Genomic DNA, 13,901 nt, shown 5'->3' on the forward strand with positions numbered 1-13,901 from the left:
ATACAAAATTTCATTTATACTCACTTCTCTGATTAGAAGGCCCCTATTGGAATTGGATATTTGTTTAATTAGATTTGTTAGAATGTAAAACAGAATATTGGAGTTCTGTATACGTTTCCAATCAGACATTTCTCTTTTGCTCAGCCATTGAATGAACTAATTGAACTTATTCAACAACAAAAACCGATAGCACCAGCTCGATAAACGCGTTAGTTCTTTGTCACAGCTGATTGCATATTCTTAAGCAGAATAATAAACAACAAATAGATTTGTCAAAATGCGTCGACGAGTGGGTCTGGGAGCTATACAACAACAGAAGTTGGCTGCTGAAAAATATAAGGACAAAGGAGCCGATTTGCAAGAATCTCAATTGGAGCAAATGACCAAACAAATGGAAGTCTTTCGTATAAAACTGGAGGAGTTTGCCATGAAACACAAAGATGATATCCGCAAGAACTCGCAGTTTCGTAAACAATTTCAGGAAATGTGTGCGGCTATTGGTGTGGATCCCTTGGCTACTGGAAAAGGATTTTGGAGTGTGCTTGGCATGGGAGATTTTTATTACGAGCTAAGTGTGCAGGTTGTAGAAGTATGCCTTGCAGCCAATCACAAAACAGGGGGTCTGATGGAATTGGACGAACTACGTCGACGTCTCATAGCCGCACGTGGACAAAGTGTGCTCCATCAGGAAATAACTAAGGAAGATATACTGATGGCTGCAAAAAAGCTCACTATTTTTGGCAATGGGTATATGATGTGCCAGCAGTTGAATTTATTTATTAACAGTTTTTTTTTTTTTTAATTAACAGTTTCGTTGTACACAAGCTAGGAAAAGGAAAATATATTGTTCAATCCATTCCGGGTGAGCTAAGTATGGAGGAGACCAACATACTTAGTGCTGCATCTAATACAGAAACTGGTTGCATTACTCAAAGCAAACTTATTAAGGACTTGGGGTGAGGTTTTTTTGAGCAAAGAATTTACAAAGCTAAAATTTTTGTTTTTTTAGTTGGACCGAGTACCGTGCAAAACAAGCGCTAGAAAAAGTATTGGGTGAGGGCCTTTGCTGGATTGATAAACAATTCGAGGATGAGCCGAGCTATTGGTTTCCTAGTTTGTTTCCAGGACGTCACGCGCAAATGGTGGTTGCATAGCTTGTACACAGCTTTATTTAAAACTATTTAACATGTATATATACTGCTAGAAATTAAAAAATATATATATAAGCAAATTCATACTAAAAAACTATTATCTCCCATCTCCGACAGCGCCACTCAGCAAGTCGTTGTCGGCCTGTAGTTCATACTTTTGCTTTTCTATAACTCTCTCAAACCTCTTTGTTAAATCATTCAAAACTTGTTTATAATGTGATTTGAGTGCCTTGTATGAAAGCATATAATCATGTATTTGAGATTCGTAACCTTTTTTGCTGCAAATGAACGAAAATTAAACATTTTTTTAAATTTCTCAGCTTGTAATATTACTCACGACGCTAAATAATGTGTTTCATCGTTAAAGGCACACTGCTCAAGTTCAATTAGACGCTTGTTACAAGACTCCACTTGCATCTCCAACTTCTCGTTCTGTCGTAGGGCTTCTTTATATTTCAGACTTAAACGATTGTTTCGAGACTCAAACAGTTCTATTGCAGTCTTGTGCTCCACCATCTGAGTCTTCATCTATAATGAGTACGACATGAGTCTGTATGAGTTTCAGAACAAGTTTTATAAAAATATATTCGGCTGACCCTTTCACGTATCAAGGCAATTGTTTTGTCCTTCTCTGCTATCTTTGTCTTGAGCTGAGCAACTTCGTTGTCTACACGTTTAGCAGCTTCATCCATGATGGTGCCAATATTGAATGCCAGATTGCTGGCCTCTTCCTTGTATGATGCGGCACGTTTCTCCGCTTCATCCTTTTCACGGACAGCTGCCTCACTAATGGCGATCGCATCTTGAACTTTGCGCATTGCCTCGATCTCGCGCTTCTTACTTTCATCTAGTAAAGCACGGGTGTGCTGCAAGGATTTCTCGAATTCTCTGATCTGCTTTTGTAGACTTGTGACTTTAGCTTGATTGTCCTCCCGTGTGACTTCCCCACGATGACGGTCCTTTAACTGGGACTGCAAGTGGTCGATCTGCTCACCGCAGCGCTGCTTGTGCTCGTGCAGAGCTTTAATAAGTTTGGCCTGGGTACGAAGTTCCTCCTGTTGCGCAGCTAGCCTGCCCTCCAGTACCTTGATAGCTTTATTATACGATTGCACCATCTAAACTTAATAATTGATATTATAAACAGGAAAGCCAAAACCCGTTTTTACCAGAATCAGAATTCACCTGTTCATTATCTCCGTTAGAGAGCTGAGCACGACAACTGTCCAGTTCCGCCTCCATGTTCTTGATGGTGCGCTGTGAGCATTCCTGCAATGTGTTTAAACAATGTTTCTCCTTTTTGAGCGCCTCAATCTGATCCATGGCTTTGGTCAAGGCATTGTTCGTTATATCTAAACGCTCCTGTAGTTTCTCCGAGCTGCTGGACCACACAACTCGCTTATACTTGCCCAGTTCGCCAGTCAATTGACGATTCTCAAGTAATACGGCGCTAATGAGCGATCGCAGATCTGATTGCTCCACGCGAAAATTTTTCAAATCCTCGTTTGTTTCCTTGATAAGCCGCTCCACTCCCAAGGCTACCTCGCCGGCACCGCTGCTTGAAAAGAGTAGTGAAAAATTAAGATTTATCTGTGCCGACTGAATTTGATGTTCTCTTTATTTATGATATTTACTCCCACCTTGGAAACTCAAAGTGTGAAGCCTCCTGAGACATTCTAAGCTAACTACAATGTCTTCCTTCCAAGTTCCAACTACGAATTTTATATTAATTAAATGCTCCAAGCAGCTGTCTCTACTGTCACTATTTGACAGCTCGAAATGAGCCAAAGCCCTGTCGGAGTTGCCGTGGCAACGAAAAGTGGCAAGGCGCAAACATTAAAATTGGTCAAGAGTTTCTGTCCAATTTGAGTAATCAGTCATTGTGATGCCACTCTTTAACAAGAAATTCGAATCGAAGCCCATACCAGCGCGTGTGAGTCGCTGTAATATTGGCTTTCCGGTCGTGAACGAGGACATTGAGGATTTTCGTAACATCTCATTGAGTTTGGGCAACAAGAAGCTGCGTTTCGCCGATGGCATTTGGATGCATTCGGCGCATAAAGCAGATGTGGATGACATGCTACGCTTAAACAAGAAATTCCGAGCTCTAGAGGAGGAGAATAACATGTGTAACTTGAAAATAGAAGTTATGCTAGATTTGTTAGCTGAGCATGCCACAGAGCTCAATGACTTGAAGCCCAAGGAGAAGTGTAAGCCCAAGGAACAACTGGTACAAAGACCAATATAACAATTTACAATTTATTTTATAGAGCGAAAGCTGTCAGCTGTCAATTTGTAAGCATTAATTGTAATGAAAAGTGAAATAAAAAGTCGAAGCTGTTCAATAAGGTTCAATAAACTTGTACTGCCTGATTTTGGGTTTCCTTTGGATTATTTAAATACCCAATTGGGTTCGTTTTGTCTGGCTGATAGCTCTCTTATCACAGTCCATATTTGTTTGTATTATTGAATCAAGTAGCTAAGGGTCTATCTGTATAATGCTCTAATCATTTCACATGCTCGTCGAAACTTATCAATAGGTAAAGTATTATGCAGAGCACCAACTGCAGCGCCGTGGTCGCCGGGCTGGCTTTGTTGACTAGCCCATTGGGAATTAATTTGGATTTGTTGGGCTAACGTTCGATGAATGGACGGGCGGGCTGGTCAAATTGCTGGCATTATTGACGCCATTGGCAGCAATCTATAGACGACATCGACGGCATCGGGTTGCCGCTTGGCTGCCGCTTGACTGCCGCTTGGCTCCCGCTCTTCATTATGGCATTTGATAAGAAGCACGGAAAACGAGAGCCGACAGCCGACCGACTGCTAGCGGGGTTGATTGTCGAATCTACTATGGCGGTTAAAATAAACAACTGACTAGGGTGCGAGCCATTATACGATCGCATAAAATTTACATGCTCTATCTATACTCGTTCGTATTCTCTGTCTCCGTCGCCCTCACTCTATATCTATATGACTCGCTCTTATAACTAAATTTTGGAACGACGCAAGCGATAAAGCTTACGAACGGAGCCTAATCATTGCCTTCCCATACATGATATGTACATAGCTGAGGCGATATCGGTACACTATATCGACTACTGTATATTTACGCATTTATATTGATAGGCGATAAGCGAAACTGCTTATAAAACACATTTATTTAGTTGTTCCCCAGCAAATGGTAACGGCCACGACCACGACCACAAAGGCGACGGCGACAGCGACAACGGCGAGCCGTTCGCTTCCGAAGGGGGTAACACTTGTTCGATTCGTGTATTACAGTAGTTTGTTGATAGCCAGCCGATCGTACGGACGCACACAATACGATCCCAGAGATCGATGTGTCTACAATACCATACGAGTGCTATTTACCTAGTGAAATACAACAGCAATAACAATTGTTAGAGAGAGAGAAAGAGAAAGAAAAAAAAAAAACAAAAACAAAAATCGTTTCGAAAATAATACAAAAACACATGTACAATAAAATGTTTGCACGCTTTGGTTTTGGTTTTAGATGCGCGCCTTTTGCGAATATGGCAATGTTTTAGCTATGGGCCGCAATTGATTCCGTGATGGAGCATTAGGTAACACAAGACGCCTATATCAGCACAAATTGTCTGCTGCCTCGGCGCATTCATCAAATAAATAAATATATATGTATATAATTTTATATATATACATATACTGGCCATATCAGCAAGTTTCAATTTGACGTGCTTCTTGAAGTGATTAAGAACTAAGTTACCAAACAGTCGATCGTCAAAGTCCGTCACGATCGTGTGTCCATTAGTTCTGGGCGCCTGTAACCGCGCGTAGTTTTCATTTTGCTATTGTTTTTGTTTCTTTCCAAAGTGCTTTGCTTGCCATAAACAAATTGTCTATCAAGCAATAGATATTTTGTTGCATGAAACGAGCTAATAAATGATATCATATAAATCAATTGAGTGAATGCCAATCAAATTGGGGGCAACTGTGATAAATCTAACATACAAATGGATCATGCGTCGAGTAGCTGCTATATAAACAGACAATCCGTCGGGTTAGTCGGTTCGTTTAGACAAGTCTATTTTATTGGCATTTGGTGCATCGCATTGCAAATTAGTGTTAAAGCGTGTTACATACATACTTATGTGTATACACAATGTATAACATATAGTATGAGTCTAGTGAAGCGCAGATGGTGATGATCATAAGATCATAACTTTATAAAAATTATATTTATTTTTGTATTGTATTGTATACTCTATATACATTACATATCATATAAAAATTCTTTTCTTTTCATTTAATCATTATTTTGAAATAAAAGCTAGTTTTTCGTATTCTCCCAGTATCAATTAGGGCCAGTGTTTAAATTGTTTTGGTTCAAGTGTTTTTCATCGACGCGCCCATTTAGTGGGTAGCGATTTGATAAATGGGCATTATCGCATTTATGATTTATTGTTTTGTATAAATGGGGTCTCTGTCGCTATTATATATGTGCCAAGGATTTGAATGTGCATACATACATACATATATGTATAAGTATAAATGCGTAAGTGTGTGCACGTGGGTGTACTCGCACTATTTGTATGTGGATCACCCGAATTAAATGGCCAAGTAAATAAACAAAACCAAAATTGTACACTCAACGGCCGAAAGCGGCCAATAAAATGTGTGAAAAATGTGTGCGAGCAACACTGAGAAATGCAACGTCTAAATAAATAAATACATAAATATATATATATGTACAAATATATATATATATATTTATATATTTAGATATAAACCTGAGCAGCATCGAAACGAGCAGAAAATGTTTACAATTAAATTGAAAAAATAAAATCGATCATTTCGCTGCTAATTGTTAAACTTAATAAGTTTAAGTGTTTCTGAAATATGTTATGATACAAAATAATATCTATTTAAACATACACCGATTCGTGAGAATTCTATAAAATACAAAGAGAGCGTTATTAAAATTTAACTTAAAATTTGTTATATTCAACAAAATTGAAATGCTTAATATAATTTTAGCTGTTTAAGGAGCTTTAATACTTTTATATAATGTGCAAAGCCGTGTCGAAACTTTGTTGTTAAAACAAATGCAAATGATGTTGATGACAATAAATATAATGAAACACCTGCGGCAAAAACGCTTTGACGCCATCTGGTTGCTAATTGGATTATGTGGACTGTCTACGACGTTTGCGTACTTTATAGACTATACAGGTGGGTGTACGAGTTTCAAAATAATTATATTGCAAACGGAGTTCTTGAAGTAATTTTAGAGGCCATACACACTTTGCATAACGTGGCAATTCTTTCAAGCTGTACCAGTTTATCATTTTTGCTTTTGTTTCGCAAGACATTTTGATAAGATTTTTTTCGCATAATTAAACGAAACAATTTATGATTTCATTCCTAACTGATTGTTTGATTGCATATTTTGACAGAGAACACAGAGCTGATACAGCAACGTGCCGGCTACGACGTCCGGTTACAGTGCAACCTAACGGGGCTGCTGGATGAGCGCAGGCTGGCGGACATTAAGATACACTGGTACTTTAAGGTGAGCATGATAGTCCCTGAGAAAGCCATCCATGGGGCTAATAGCAATATATTTTGTATTCATAGCAATGCAGCGACAATAATTGCTACCAGCTGGAGTCTGGCGACGATTGGACCGCCCTGCCGTGCGAGTCGACGCTCTGTCGCGCCGAGCTCTGGCTGCGCAATGTCACGGAGCGATACTCGGGCCTGTACAAGTGCAGCATCAATCCACATGTATGGGATGCAACTCAGGCGGTGGACGTGCAACTTGTGCGCACTTATCAGCTGGACGTTAAGAGTGAGTACATCACGTAGTGTAGCTAGTCGAGTGGCCTCTTAGCTAACTTATTCATACTCTTTTCAGACAGCTCGCTTGCTGCACCTGAGTTCCTGGATGCCTATCCCAGCAATAAGACAGCTATTCAGGACAGTCGAGTGGTTTTTCAGTGTCGTGTGCACAGCGAGGAGCACTTGACCATTAAATGGTTTCGACGGCATGGATATGCCGCATATTCTTCTGCTCAGGATACACCGCAGCCCACGCAGGGCTCGTCAAATTTTAGTGCTCATATTGTGCGCTACAATGGACGCACTTATGAGCTGCTCTCCACATCCCCCGAGAAGCTCGTCAGTCCACAGATCTACCTCAGTAAGCTGATCATTAACAATGTGAGGATCAGGGATGCTGGCTACTATGCGTGCGTGGCCATTAGCTATCGCGGCCACAAGATCCGGGAAGCCTATCTCGAAGTATTGCCGTCTGACGATGCTATGGAGTACTGGGTGGACTACACTAACAGTGATGAGCTTGTCACTGAGGATACCAGCGATCCTCGGGAATTCCTGCTTCTGTTTCTCATGCCCCTGGGCTTGGCGCTGCTGCCGCTGAGTGTTTGGGGCGGCTATATGTTGTATAAGCGCTGCTCGAAGCATAGCGAATGCGAGCGCATGGAACAGCAGTACTCCGACGAGGAGCTGGATACAGAACGATATGTGCTCGGCGGCAGTTGACAGTGTTGGCTGGCAGTGGATTGTGCATACGCCCCCAGATGTGGGACCAAAGACTGTGCTTACACTTAAGATGTAATATTTACAATAAATTACGAATTAGATTCTAAAGAAAGATCATTTTTAAACGAATAGCACGTCTAGTTTCTATTGACACATTAGTTAGTTCAAAATTCACAATTTTCTATGAAATTCAAAATTATTTCTCGCCTTTCAGTGCCAGCGAATCGTCTCTCACAGCAATCCAGCCCATTGAGCGACTTTTGAGCTGATTTAAGAACATATCTATGGTCTAATGATCTTTAAAATTAATCTGCAGTTTTATTTGTTGCGGCATAACGCGGTGCGTACCTACTTTTTACGCTTGTGGCTCAGTGTTGTCAATCAGGACGCACCTATAGAGGCTGTTGCTATCCAGGAGCTATTGTAATTGGGAATCAGTCATATTGACTACGCCATTGGGCGTTTGACTTGCGGCCGGGAGAAGGAGCACGGGGCAGAGCAAAACACACATATATCTATATATATATATACATACAAGAAGTCGACAGTGGTAGGAGATCATTATGTCAAGGCATTGTTATCGCACTACCACCCTTGAATTTTACGAGCTTGTGCCGGAAACTCGACAGTACAACTATGGATCCGTACACTGGCCCTTGCATACGGATAGCTATGGTGCTGACAGCTATTTTTCTAATCTGCAAAACCATTTGGCTATGGCTAGCGATAGTGATCAGCATCGTGAGTTTGTCTACGACATTGTTCAGTATCCTCAACAACAAGCCATATTCGAGTTTGGTCAGCAGGAGGAACCGCATACCACATACCTAGCATCTGTTCCCGTACATGAAGATCAAACAAAAAATATGACTAAAGATGATAAATATAAGACGAGCAATGTAGACACCGTAGCTGCAGAGCCAAAGACCACAAATAAGCCACGAAGAAAGAAAAACATCTATCGTGCAAAACAGGGCTATTTGGTGGAAGAGCCCTCCAGTGAGTCCGAGAATGAGCAGGAAGCTAGTTCGTAGATTTTTGAGTTAATAATATTTATGGATCAATGGCAGGCTTGCCGCAACGCTTTGAACAACATATCCGATCAACAATCAATTATTTAATCATTGCGGTTGAGTTACGGCAAGAATGATACGTGTCTGAAAAGTCCTGATGCTACTCATATGTATATACATATATATATTTTTTTCTTCTATAATATTCATCTAACACACATATATATTTTTTACTGTAACCATTCAGTGTTTCTTCGTTTGTTAAACGTAAGCCTGCTTAAAGAAGTAAATTATAAAAACACAAGCTTGATATGTGTATTTATTTTAGCTTAGAAGGTGGCGGTTTCAATTTCCAATGGGGTATTTGATTATTAGCACTTGTATGAAAATAGTCTCTCTCATTTGCACACCCAGTGTCTCCCAATCTCTCATGCGCCTATACTTATTGAGTTGCGATTATTGTTTGATGCTCTTAAATATGAGTGTGGGAGTATTTTTACACTCGCTCTCCTTGGACGTTCAGTTACAATGCTCTCTTGCGCTCAGCGTATTTATGTCTGTGTTCGTGGTGGCCAAGCTGTCTATCACTGCTTGCTCAGTTGCCGCGCAGTCTTCGTAGTTGTTGGATGTGCGCATGGGGAATATCGGCTCATATGTGGTTAAAGCAATAACAGTTTATACAGCAAATAAACAAATACTATTTTTAGGTTGTGAAAAATAAAAGTGTTGTAGTGCAAACACCTATATATATATATTAATAAACTGCAGCAGAAATCAAGAAACTATAAGGAAATTAATAGAAAATGTCGCCTTTCGACTGCAAATCACGACGTGGCACCAAAATATCAGTCATAATACTGGGCAGCGCTTTATGCATTGTAATGATGGCTTATTTCGTTTTCGGCGACAGCAACGACGAGCAGGGCTTGAAAAAGCTACGCATGATATCAATTGTGAGCATTAGCCAAACATCCATCCAATTAGAATGCGCATTTCAACTATGTCATTTGCATATCTATGTATGTATGTGCATCGTTTGTTTGATTTCTACAGCTGTTCCGCCATGGTGCCAAGAATCCGAGCGGTTTCTATCCCAATGATCCACATGCAGCGCACGACTGGCAGGAAGGCCTTGGTGCACTCACACAGGTAAGATATAATCACGCAAGTAAAATTCAATATTGCTGAAAGCCTTTAAGTGCATTTTCTGTCTTTGCAGAAGGGCAGCTTGCAATCATACAAATTGGGACAAAATCTGCGCATGCGCTACTATCGGCTGTTGCCATCGAACAGCATTTACACACAACAGCAAGTGCATGTTCTAAGCTCCGCCGCGGAACGCTGTGTGGTGCGTCAAAGTCAAACAAAATTGTCTGATGATAAGAGAACTGTGTGTCTTATCAGTTGGTAGTTATCTTTTAGATGAGCGCTCAAAGCGTGTTGGCCGGCCTGATGCCGCCGCTGGATAATAATAATGTGCTGCCCATACCCTGGCAGCCGGTGGCCGTAAACACCCTAGCACGTAACGATGACATTGTAAGTTTTAACTGCAAATATACAATTCAAATCTTTATTTAATTTTTTATTTTCTTCTATTTATAGTTGTTGGCACAGAAAAAGCCCTGCGCTAAATATGAGAGCATACTTCAGAAGCTATACAAAAACCCGCCACCAGATCTTGAAAAGTTAAACGAGGAAAACAAGGAGCTATATAAGCTACTCACAAAGAACACGGGCAAGGTAATTATTCACATCAAAGGTTTCCTACAGCAATTCATTTTGTTCACTTTGCAGAACATTTCCAATGTGCTTGATGTGGAAATGTTGTATACCACATTAAAAACAGAAGAGGAAGTCAGCCTTACCCTGCCTGATTGGACTGAGAACATATACCCGGAGGAAATGCGATCGTTGGCTGAACGCAGCTATGCTCTGTTTACCGAAACACATCTCATGAAACGTATTAAGGGCGGTGCCTTTCTCACAGAAATACTTAAGAAAATGCAGAACAAACGCAAAAAGAATTTGAATCCGGATCGTAAGATATTTTTGTATGCAGGCCATGATGTTACCCTGGTGAATGTTATGAACTCTATGGGAATTTTGGATCAGACGGCTAAGCTCCCAGAGTATGCCTCGGCATTGGTTTTTGAGCTGCATCACAGCAAATCTTTCGCAGACGGGGATTTCGAAGTGAAGGTATATCAAGGTTTACTTCTATTGCTAGATTAATTAACTATATTCTAATATATTTTATCTACATACAGCTGGTATACTATTTTAATAGTGAAGACAAATTCCCCAAGGAGCTCAGCATACCCAATTGTGATCCACCATGTTCGTTGAGTCAATTTGCAGCTTCGTTGGAACCACTTTTGCTAGATAATTACGATGATACCTGCGAGAATCCCACATTTGACTGCAAGAATTAAGATATTCGTCTGTTTGATTTTTTTTTTTTCGTTTTACCATTGTTAAACATATTTCAAAATGTAGTCAGGTTTGTATGTTATTGTTGAACAATAAACATTAGTATATATTCAGAAAAAAGTTCTACGAACAAAATTTTTAATTCCGACACTTTTTAGTTAAATTCAAAATCTAGACCCTTTATCTTCGGCGTAAAGAAAATAAATAGGTACCTCTTCCGCATCGTTGACTCGAACCATTTCTGTATGGCTTATTAAACGAATGGCTGCAAGTCCATAGAACAGCATAGGAAGGCCTGTGACAAATACGGATTAAAACACTTACAGATTCTATTTCCTGAGGGCACTCACCCAAATTAATAACTTTAAGGAATCGAAAGAATTTATCCTCTATCGAGAGATCAGCTACCTCACGTTTGCTGCAGTGGTATTTTATGTACGGATAACAGCCTGTACGTAATATATGGTAATTTGTGCCCGTATCGAGTGTCCAATTGAAGTGCGACATTCCGCGCTGATCGTTTTGAACATCCTTAAACTTTATTCATGGTATATTAGAATATCTATAGACGTTCGCTCGTACTGTGCTCACTTTAACAAAATATGATGTCCAAAATGGCTCATGGCATTGTTTTAAATAAGCGCTCAGCACTTCTGAGGCTCGAGGCTTCAACAAAACTCGCGTAAGTTGCATTATTAAACGAACGCATCACTTTGTTGCATAAAAACAAACAACATGCAAACAGCTGTTTTATTTAATTTTACTGTGCTGGCGTACAATCGATCTATCGATAGCTTCAGCAATAAGTATATGCGTTTTCCACCACCATTAAATATGCGATAACATTTTCAGATTATCGTTCAATTTGCCCGCGTATGCTCGGTGTTTTTCAATTTCAACTTTCCGCAAATGTCCAGTAGAAAATATCATAACCGAGCACTTTAATATGTTACCAATACAAAATGAACGTATGTTACAATACAAGGCGGGATCTGATGAACGCAATCAGTTGAAGGCTGAACTTAAGACAATTCTTAATAAAATAGAGCCGGTCCCAATCGTAATAAACGGCAAGGAAATTTTTAAGAAATGTGAGCTTGCTCAAATAATACCTTACAATATAGAACATTTTATTGCACGGTATGATTCCAGAACAACATAAATCCAAGTAACTATGTATTTTAATCGCTTTATTCCAAAACCTATAGTTACTCCCACGCAAATAGAGAATTAATTGACCGGGCTATTAGTTCGGCTACTCAAGCACAGCAAAAATGGGATAAAACAACGTTAAGGGAGCGTATGGCCATTTGGGAGAAAGCTGCTAATTTAATTGCTACGAAATATCGTTTTAAGATTGTTGCAGCAACGATGCTTGGCCAGGGGAAGACTCTGTGCCAGGCGGAAATGGATCTCGTTGAACTGGTGGACTTTATGCGCATAAACCCTATTTTCCTACGTGACCTAGCCAATTACGAACCAGTTAACGGCCAACCAGAGTCGTGTCGAAACCATATGGTGTTGCGGGGACTTTCCGGATTTGTAGCCGCCATTAGTCCATTCAATTATACCAGCATAGCTGGAAACTTGGCATATACACCGGCCTTAATGGGCAATGCTGTGCTCTGGAAGCCTTCAGATTCCGCTGTGTTGTCAAACTGGTATGTGTTCCAGGCTATGCGGGAGGCAGGCGTACCTGAGGGAGTTGTTAACTTCGTCCCAGCTGAGCCAACGGTATTTTCTACGGCCGTTACTTGTAACCCTGACTTGGCAGGCATTCACTTTACCGGTACTTCTGCGGTGTTGAAGTTGCTTTGGAAGATGGTTGGACAGCGTATTGATACTTATAAGAACTATCCCCGATTAGTTGGCGATTGTGGTGGTAAGAACTTCCACTTTGTGCACCCGTCGGCAAATCCAGAAGTTGCTGTAGCCTGTACCGTGCGAGCAGCGTTCGAATATGCTGGCCAAAAGTGTTCCTCCTGCTCTATGCTGTACGTGCCCGAGTCGTTGTGGAAGACGAAAATCGAGAAACCACTGCTGAAGATTACCAAACGGCTGTTTGTTAGCGATGCAACCTACTGTGACTGTTTTTACTCGGCGCTCATTGATAGGAAGGCCTATCATAGGCTTTTCACATATCTGAAGTACATACATAACAATTCTGAATGTAAAATGTTAATTGGCGGAACTTGCTCCAAGGGCCGTGGCTACTATGTGGATCCCACCATTGTGCTTGTTGAAAATCTCGATGACTTTCTGTGCAAAGAGGAACTGTTAGGGCCTATTCTATGTGTCTATGTCTATCAAGATGAGAACTTATATAGGATAATGGATAAAATTACTGAAGTGAATCACGCTCTAACAGCTTCGATCTTTGCTCAAGATAATCAGTTTATCCGGAAGGCATGCGAGATATTCAAGTCCAATGTGGGCAACCTAAACATAAATGACAAGTGCACGGGTCTAATGGTGGGTCAGCAACCATTTGGAGCTGGTCAGTTAACAGGCAGCAATGAGAAGCTGGGTAGTCCACAATATTTACTACGCTGGACATCGCCGCAGGTCATAAAGGAGTCATTCGTTCCACATGTCAACGTCTACTATCCATATATGGAGATCAGCGATAATATATTAAATATAAATAGAGAAACGACTGGCGTTGACTATGATAATTCTGACTCTGATGATTATCATCTCAAAAATCCGGAATAAATTCTTAGTTTGATATTGTAATATAATTTTAATTGTTTTATTAAATCTA

At 40.4% G+C, this 13,901-nt stretch overlaps 7 protein-coding genes across 16 annotated transcripts; 6 read left to right on the forward strand and 1 right to left on the reverse strand.

Moving 5' to 3' along the window:
• Positions 1 to 193: 193 nt before the first annotated feature.
• On the forward strand, positions 194 to 1,466 carry lsn (vacuolar-sorting protein SNF8). The gene is made up of 3 exons (XM_018018727.2): positions 194 to 747; positions 810 to 956; positions 1,010 to 1,466. Exons 1-3 carry the CDS (start codon positions 278 to 280, stop codon positions 1,152 to 1,154), a joined length of 762 nt encoding a protein of 253 aa, XP_017874216.1. The 5' UTR covers positions 194 to 277; the 3' UTR covers positions 1,155 to 1,466.
• LOC108621425 (uncharacterized) lies at positions 1,141 to 2,930 on the reverse strand. Of its 2 annotated transcripts, none has more exons than XM_018018723.2 (5): positions 2,789 to 2,930; positions 2,334 to 2,703; positions 1,748 to 2,266; positions 1,489 to 1,679; positions 1,141 to 1,429 (listed from the first exon to the last, which is right to left on the reverse strand). In XM_018018723.2, exons 1-5 carry the CDS (start codon positions 2,821 to 2,823, stop codon positions 1,249 to 1,251), a joined length of 1,296 nt encoding a protein of 431 aa, XP_017874212.1. In that variant the 5' UTR covers positions 2,824 to 2,930; the 3' UTR covers positions 1,141 to 1,248. The 2 variants fall into 2 exon arrangements, with proteins under 2 accessions (XP_017874212.1, XP_089317878.1); XM_089461752.1 differs by having other exon boundaries at positions 2,783 to 2,922.
• A 103-nt stretch (positions 2,931 to 3,033) lies between these two features.
• On the forward strand, positions 3,034 to 4,238 carry Cby (beta catenin antagonist chibby). Its single transcript, XM_018018729.2, has 2 exons — positions 3,034 to 3,358; positions 3,419 to 4,238. Coding segments are annotated over exons 1-2 (327 nt in total). The 3' UTR covers positions 3,421 to 4,238.
• A 113-nt stretch (positions 4,239 to 4,351) lies between these two features.
• On the forward strand, positions 4,352 to 7,823 carry LOC108621427 (uncharacterized). Of its 9 annotated transcripts, none has more exons than XM_089461753.1 (6): positions 4,427 to 4,735; positions 5,483 to 5,750; positions 6,168 to 6,362; positions 6,587 to 6,702; positions 6,768 to 6,981; positions 7,048 to 7,823. In XM_089461753.1, the coding sequence occupies exons 3-6, from the start codon at positions 6,236 to 6,238 to the stop codon at positions 7,692 to 7,694; spliced, it is 1,104 nt and encodes a 367-aa protein (XP_089317879.1). In that variant the 5' UTR covers positions 4,427 to 4,735; positions 5,483 to 5,750; positions 6,168 to 6,235; the 3' UTR covers positions 7,695 to 7,823. The 9 variants fall into 9 exon arrangements, with proteins under 9 accessions (XP_089317885.1, XP_089317884.1, XP_089317879.1 ...); XM_089461754.1 differs by having other exon boundaries at positions 5,483 to 5,685; XM_089461756.1 differs by lacking the exon at positions 4,427 to 4,735 and adding an exon at positions 4,748 to 5,190.
• Positions 7,824 to 7,972: 149 nt separating this feature from the next.
• Positions 7,973 to 9,011, forward strand: LOC149270602 (uncharacterized). Its single transcript, XM_089461763.1, has one exon. The coding sequence runs from the start codon at positions 8,258 to 8,260 to the stop codon at positions 8,726 to 8,728; it is 471 nt and encodes a 156-aa protein (XP_089317889.1). The 5' UTR covers positions 7,973 to 8,257; the 3' UTR covers positions 8,729 to 9,011.
• Positions 9,012 to 9,291: 280 nt separating this feature from the next.
• LOC108621426 (lysosomal acid phosphatase) lies at positions 9,292 to 11,677 on the forward strand. Its single transcript, XM_018018724.2, has 7 exons — positions 9,292 to 9,660; positions 9,761 to 9,856; positions 9,927 to 10,055; positions 10,130 to 10,243; positions 10,310 to 10,447; positions 10,502 to 10,906; positions 10,975 to 11,677. Exons 1-7 carry the CDS (start codon positions 9,511 to 9,513, stop codon positions 11,137 to 11,139), a joined length of 1,197 nt encoding a protein of 398 aa, XP_017874213.1. The 5' UTR covers positions 9,292 to 9,510; the 3' UTR covers positions 11,140 to 11,677.
• On the forward strand, positions 11,678 to 13,878 carry P5CDh2 (delta-1-Pyrroline-5-carboxylate dehydrogenase 2). Its single transcript, XM_018018719.2, has 3 exons — positions 11,678 to 11,819; positions 11,990 to 12,277; positions 12,346 to 13,878. The coding sequence occupies exons 1-3, from the start codon at positions 11,740 to 11,742 to the stop codon at positions 13,850 to 13,852; spliced, it is 1,875 nt and encodes a 624-aa protein (XP_017874208.1). The 5' UTR covers positions 11,678 to 11,739; the 3' UTR covers positions 13,853 to 13,878.
• Positions 13,879 to 13,901: the final 23 nt, after the last annotated feature.

This window comes from Drosophila arizonae, chromosome 2 (genome assembly GCF_054131065.1).
Source record: "Drosophila arizonae isolate 15081-1271.41 chromosome 2, UAZ_ARI_1.0, whole genome shotgun sequence".
Lineage (NCBI taxonomy): Eukaryota > Metazoa > Arthropoda > Insecta > Diptera > Drosophilidae > Drosophila > Drosophila arizonae.

What these genes read in the sequence shown, in the direction of transcription:
- lsn (XM_018018727.2), top strand. Translation starts at nt 278, where the DNA reads ATGCGTCGACGAGTGGGTCTGGGAGCTATACAACAACAGAAGTTGGCT. An exon ending in CTCACTATTTTTGGCAATGG is followed by an intron (nt 748 to 809) that starts GTATATGATGTG and finishes TTTAATTAACAG; the next exon opens with TTTCGTTGTACACAAGCTAG. An exon ending in AAACTTATTAAGGACTTGGG is followed by an intron (nt 957 to 1,009) that starts GTGAGGTTTTTT and finishes TTGTTTTTTTAG; the next exon opens with TTGGACCGAGTACCGTGCAA.
- LOC108621425 (XM_089461752.1), bottom strand. Translation starts at nt 2,823, where the DNA reads ATGTCTCAGGAGGCTTCACACTTTGAGTTTCCAAGGTGGGA. An exon ending in TTTGAGTTTCCAAGGTGGGA is followed by an intron (nt 2,704 to 2,782) that starts GTAAATATCATA and finishes CTTTTCAAGCAG; the next exon opens with CGGTGCCGGCGAGGTAGCCT. An exon ending in CTAACGGAGATAATGAACAG is followed by an intron (nt 2,267 to 2,333) that starts GTGAATTCTGAT and finishes TATTAAGTTTAG; the next exon opens with ATGGTGCAATCGTATAATAA.
- Cby (XM_018018729.2), top strand. Translation starts at nt 3,034, where the DNA reads ATGCCACTCTTTAACAAGAAATTCGAATCGAAGCCCATACCAGCGCGT.
- LOC108621427 (XM_089461759.1), top strand. Translation starts at nt 6,236, where the DNA reads ATGCAAATGATGTTGATGACAATAAATATAATGAAACACCTGCGGCAA. An exon ending in AGATACACTGGTACTTTAAG is followed by an intron (nt 6,703 to 6,767) that starts GTGAGCATGATA and finishes TTGTATTCATAG; the next exon opens with CAATGCAGCGACAATAATTG. An exon ending in TTATCAGCTGGACGTTAAGA is followed by an intron (nt 6,982 to 7,047) that starts GTGAGTACATCA and finishes TACTCTTTTCAG; the next exon opens with ACAGCTCGCTTGCTGCACCT.
- LOC149270602 (XM_089461763.1), top strand. Translation starts at nt 8,258, where the DNA reads ATGTCAAGGCATTGTTATCGCACTACCACCCTTGAATTTTACGAGCTT.
- LOC108621426 (XM_018018724.2), top strand. Translation starts at nt 9,511, where the DNA reads ATGTCGCCTTTCGACTGCAAATCACGACGTGGCACCAAAATATCAGTC. An exon ending in CCGCCGCGGAACGCTGTGTG is followed by an intron (nt 10,056 to 10,129) that starts GTGCGTCAAAGT and finishes GTTATCTTTTAG; the next exon opens with ATGAGCGCTCAAAGCGTGTT. An exon ending in TCACAAAGAACACGGGCAAG is followed by an intron (nt 10,448 to 10,501) that starts GTAATTATTCAC and finishes TTCACTTTGCAG; the next exon opens with AACATTTCCAATGTGCTTGA.
- P5CDh2 (XM_018018719.2), top strand. Translation starts at nt 11,740, where the DNA reads ATGATGTCCAAAATGGCTCATGGCATTGTTTTAAATAAGCGCTCAGCA. An exon ending in GAGGCTTCAACAAAACTCGC is followed by an intron (nt 11,820 to 11,989) that starts GTAAGTTGCATT and finishes TAACATTTTCAG; the next exon opens with ATTATCGTTCAATTTGCCCG. An exon ending in ATAGAACATTTTATTGCACG is followed by an intron (nt 12,278 to 12,345) that starts GTATGATTCCAG and finishes CAAAACCTATAG; the next exon opens with TTACTCCCACGCAAATAGAG.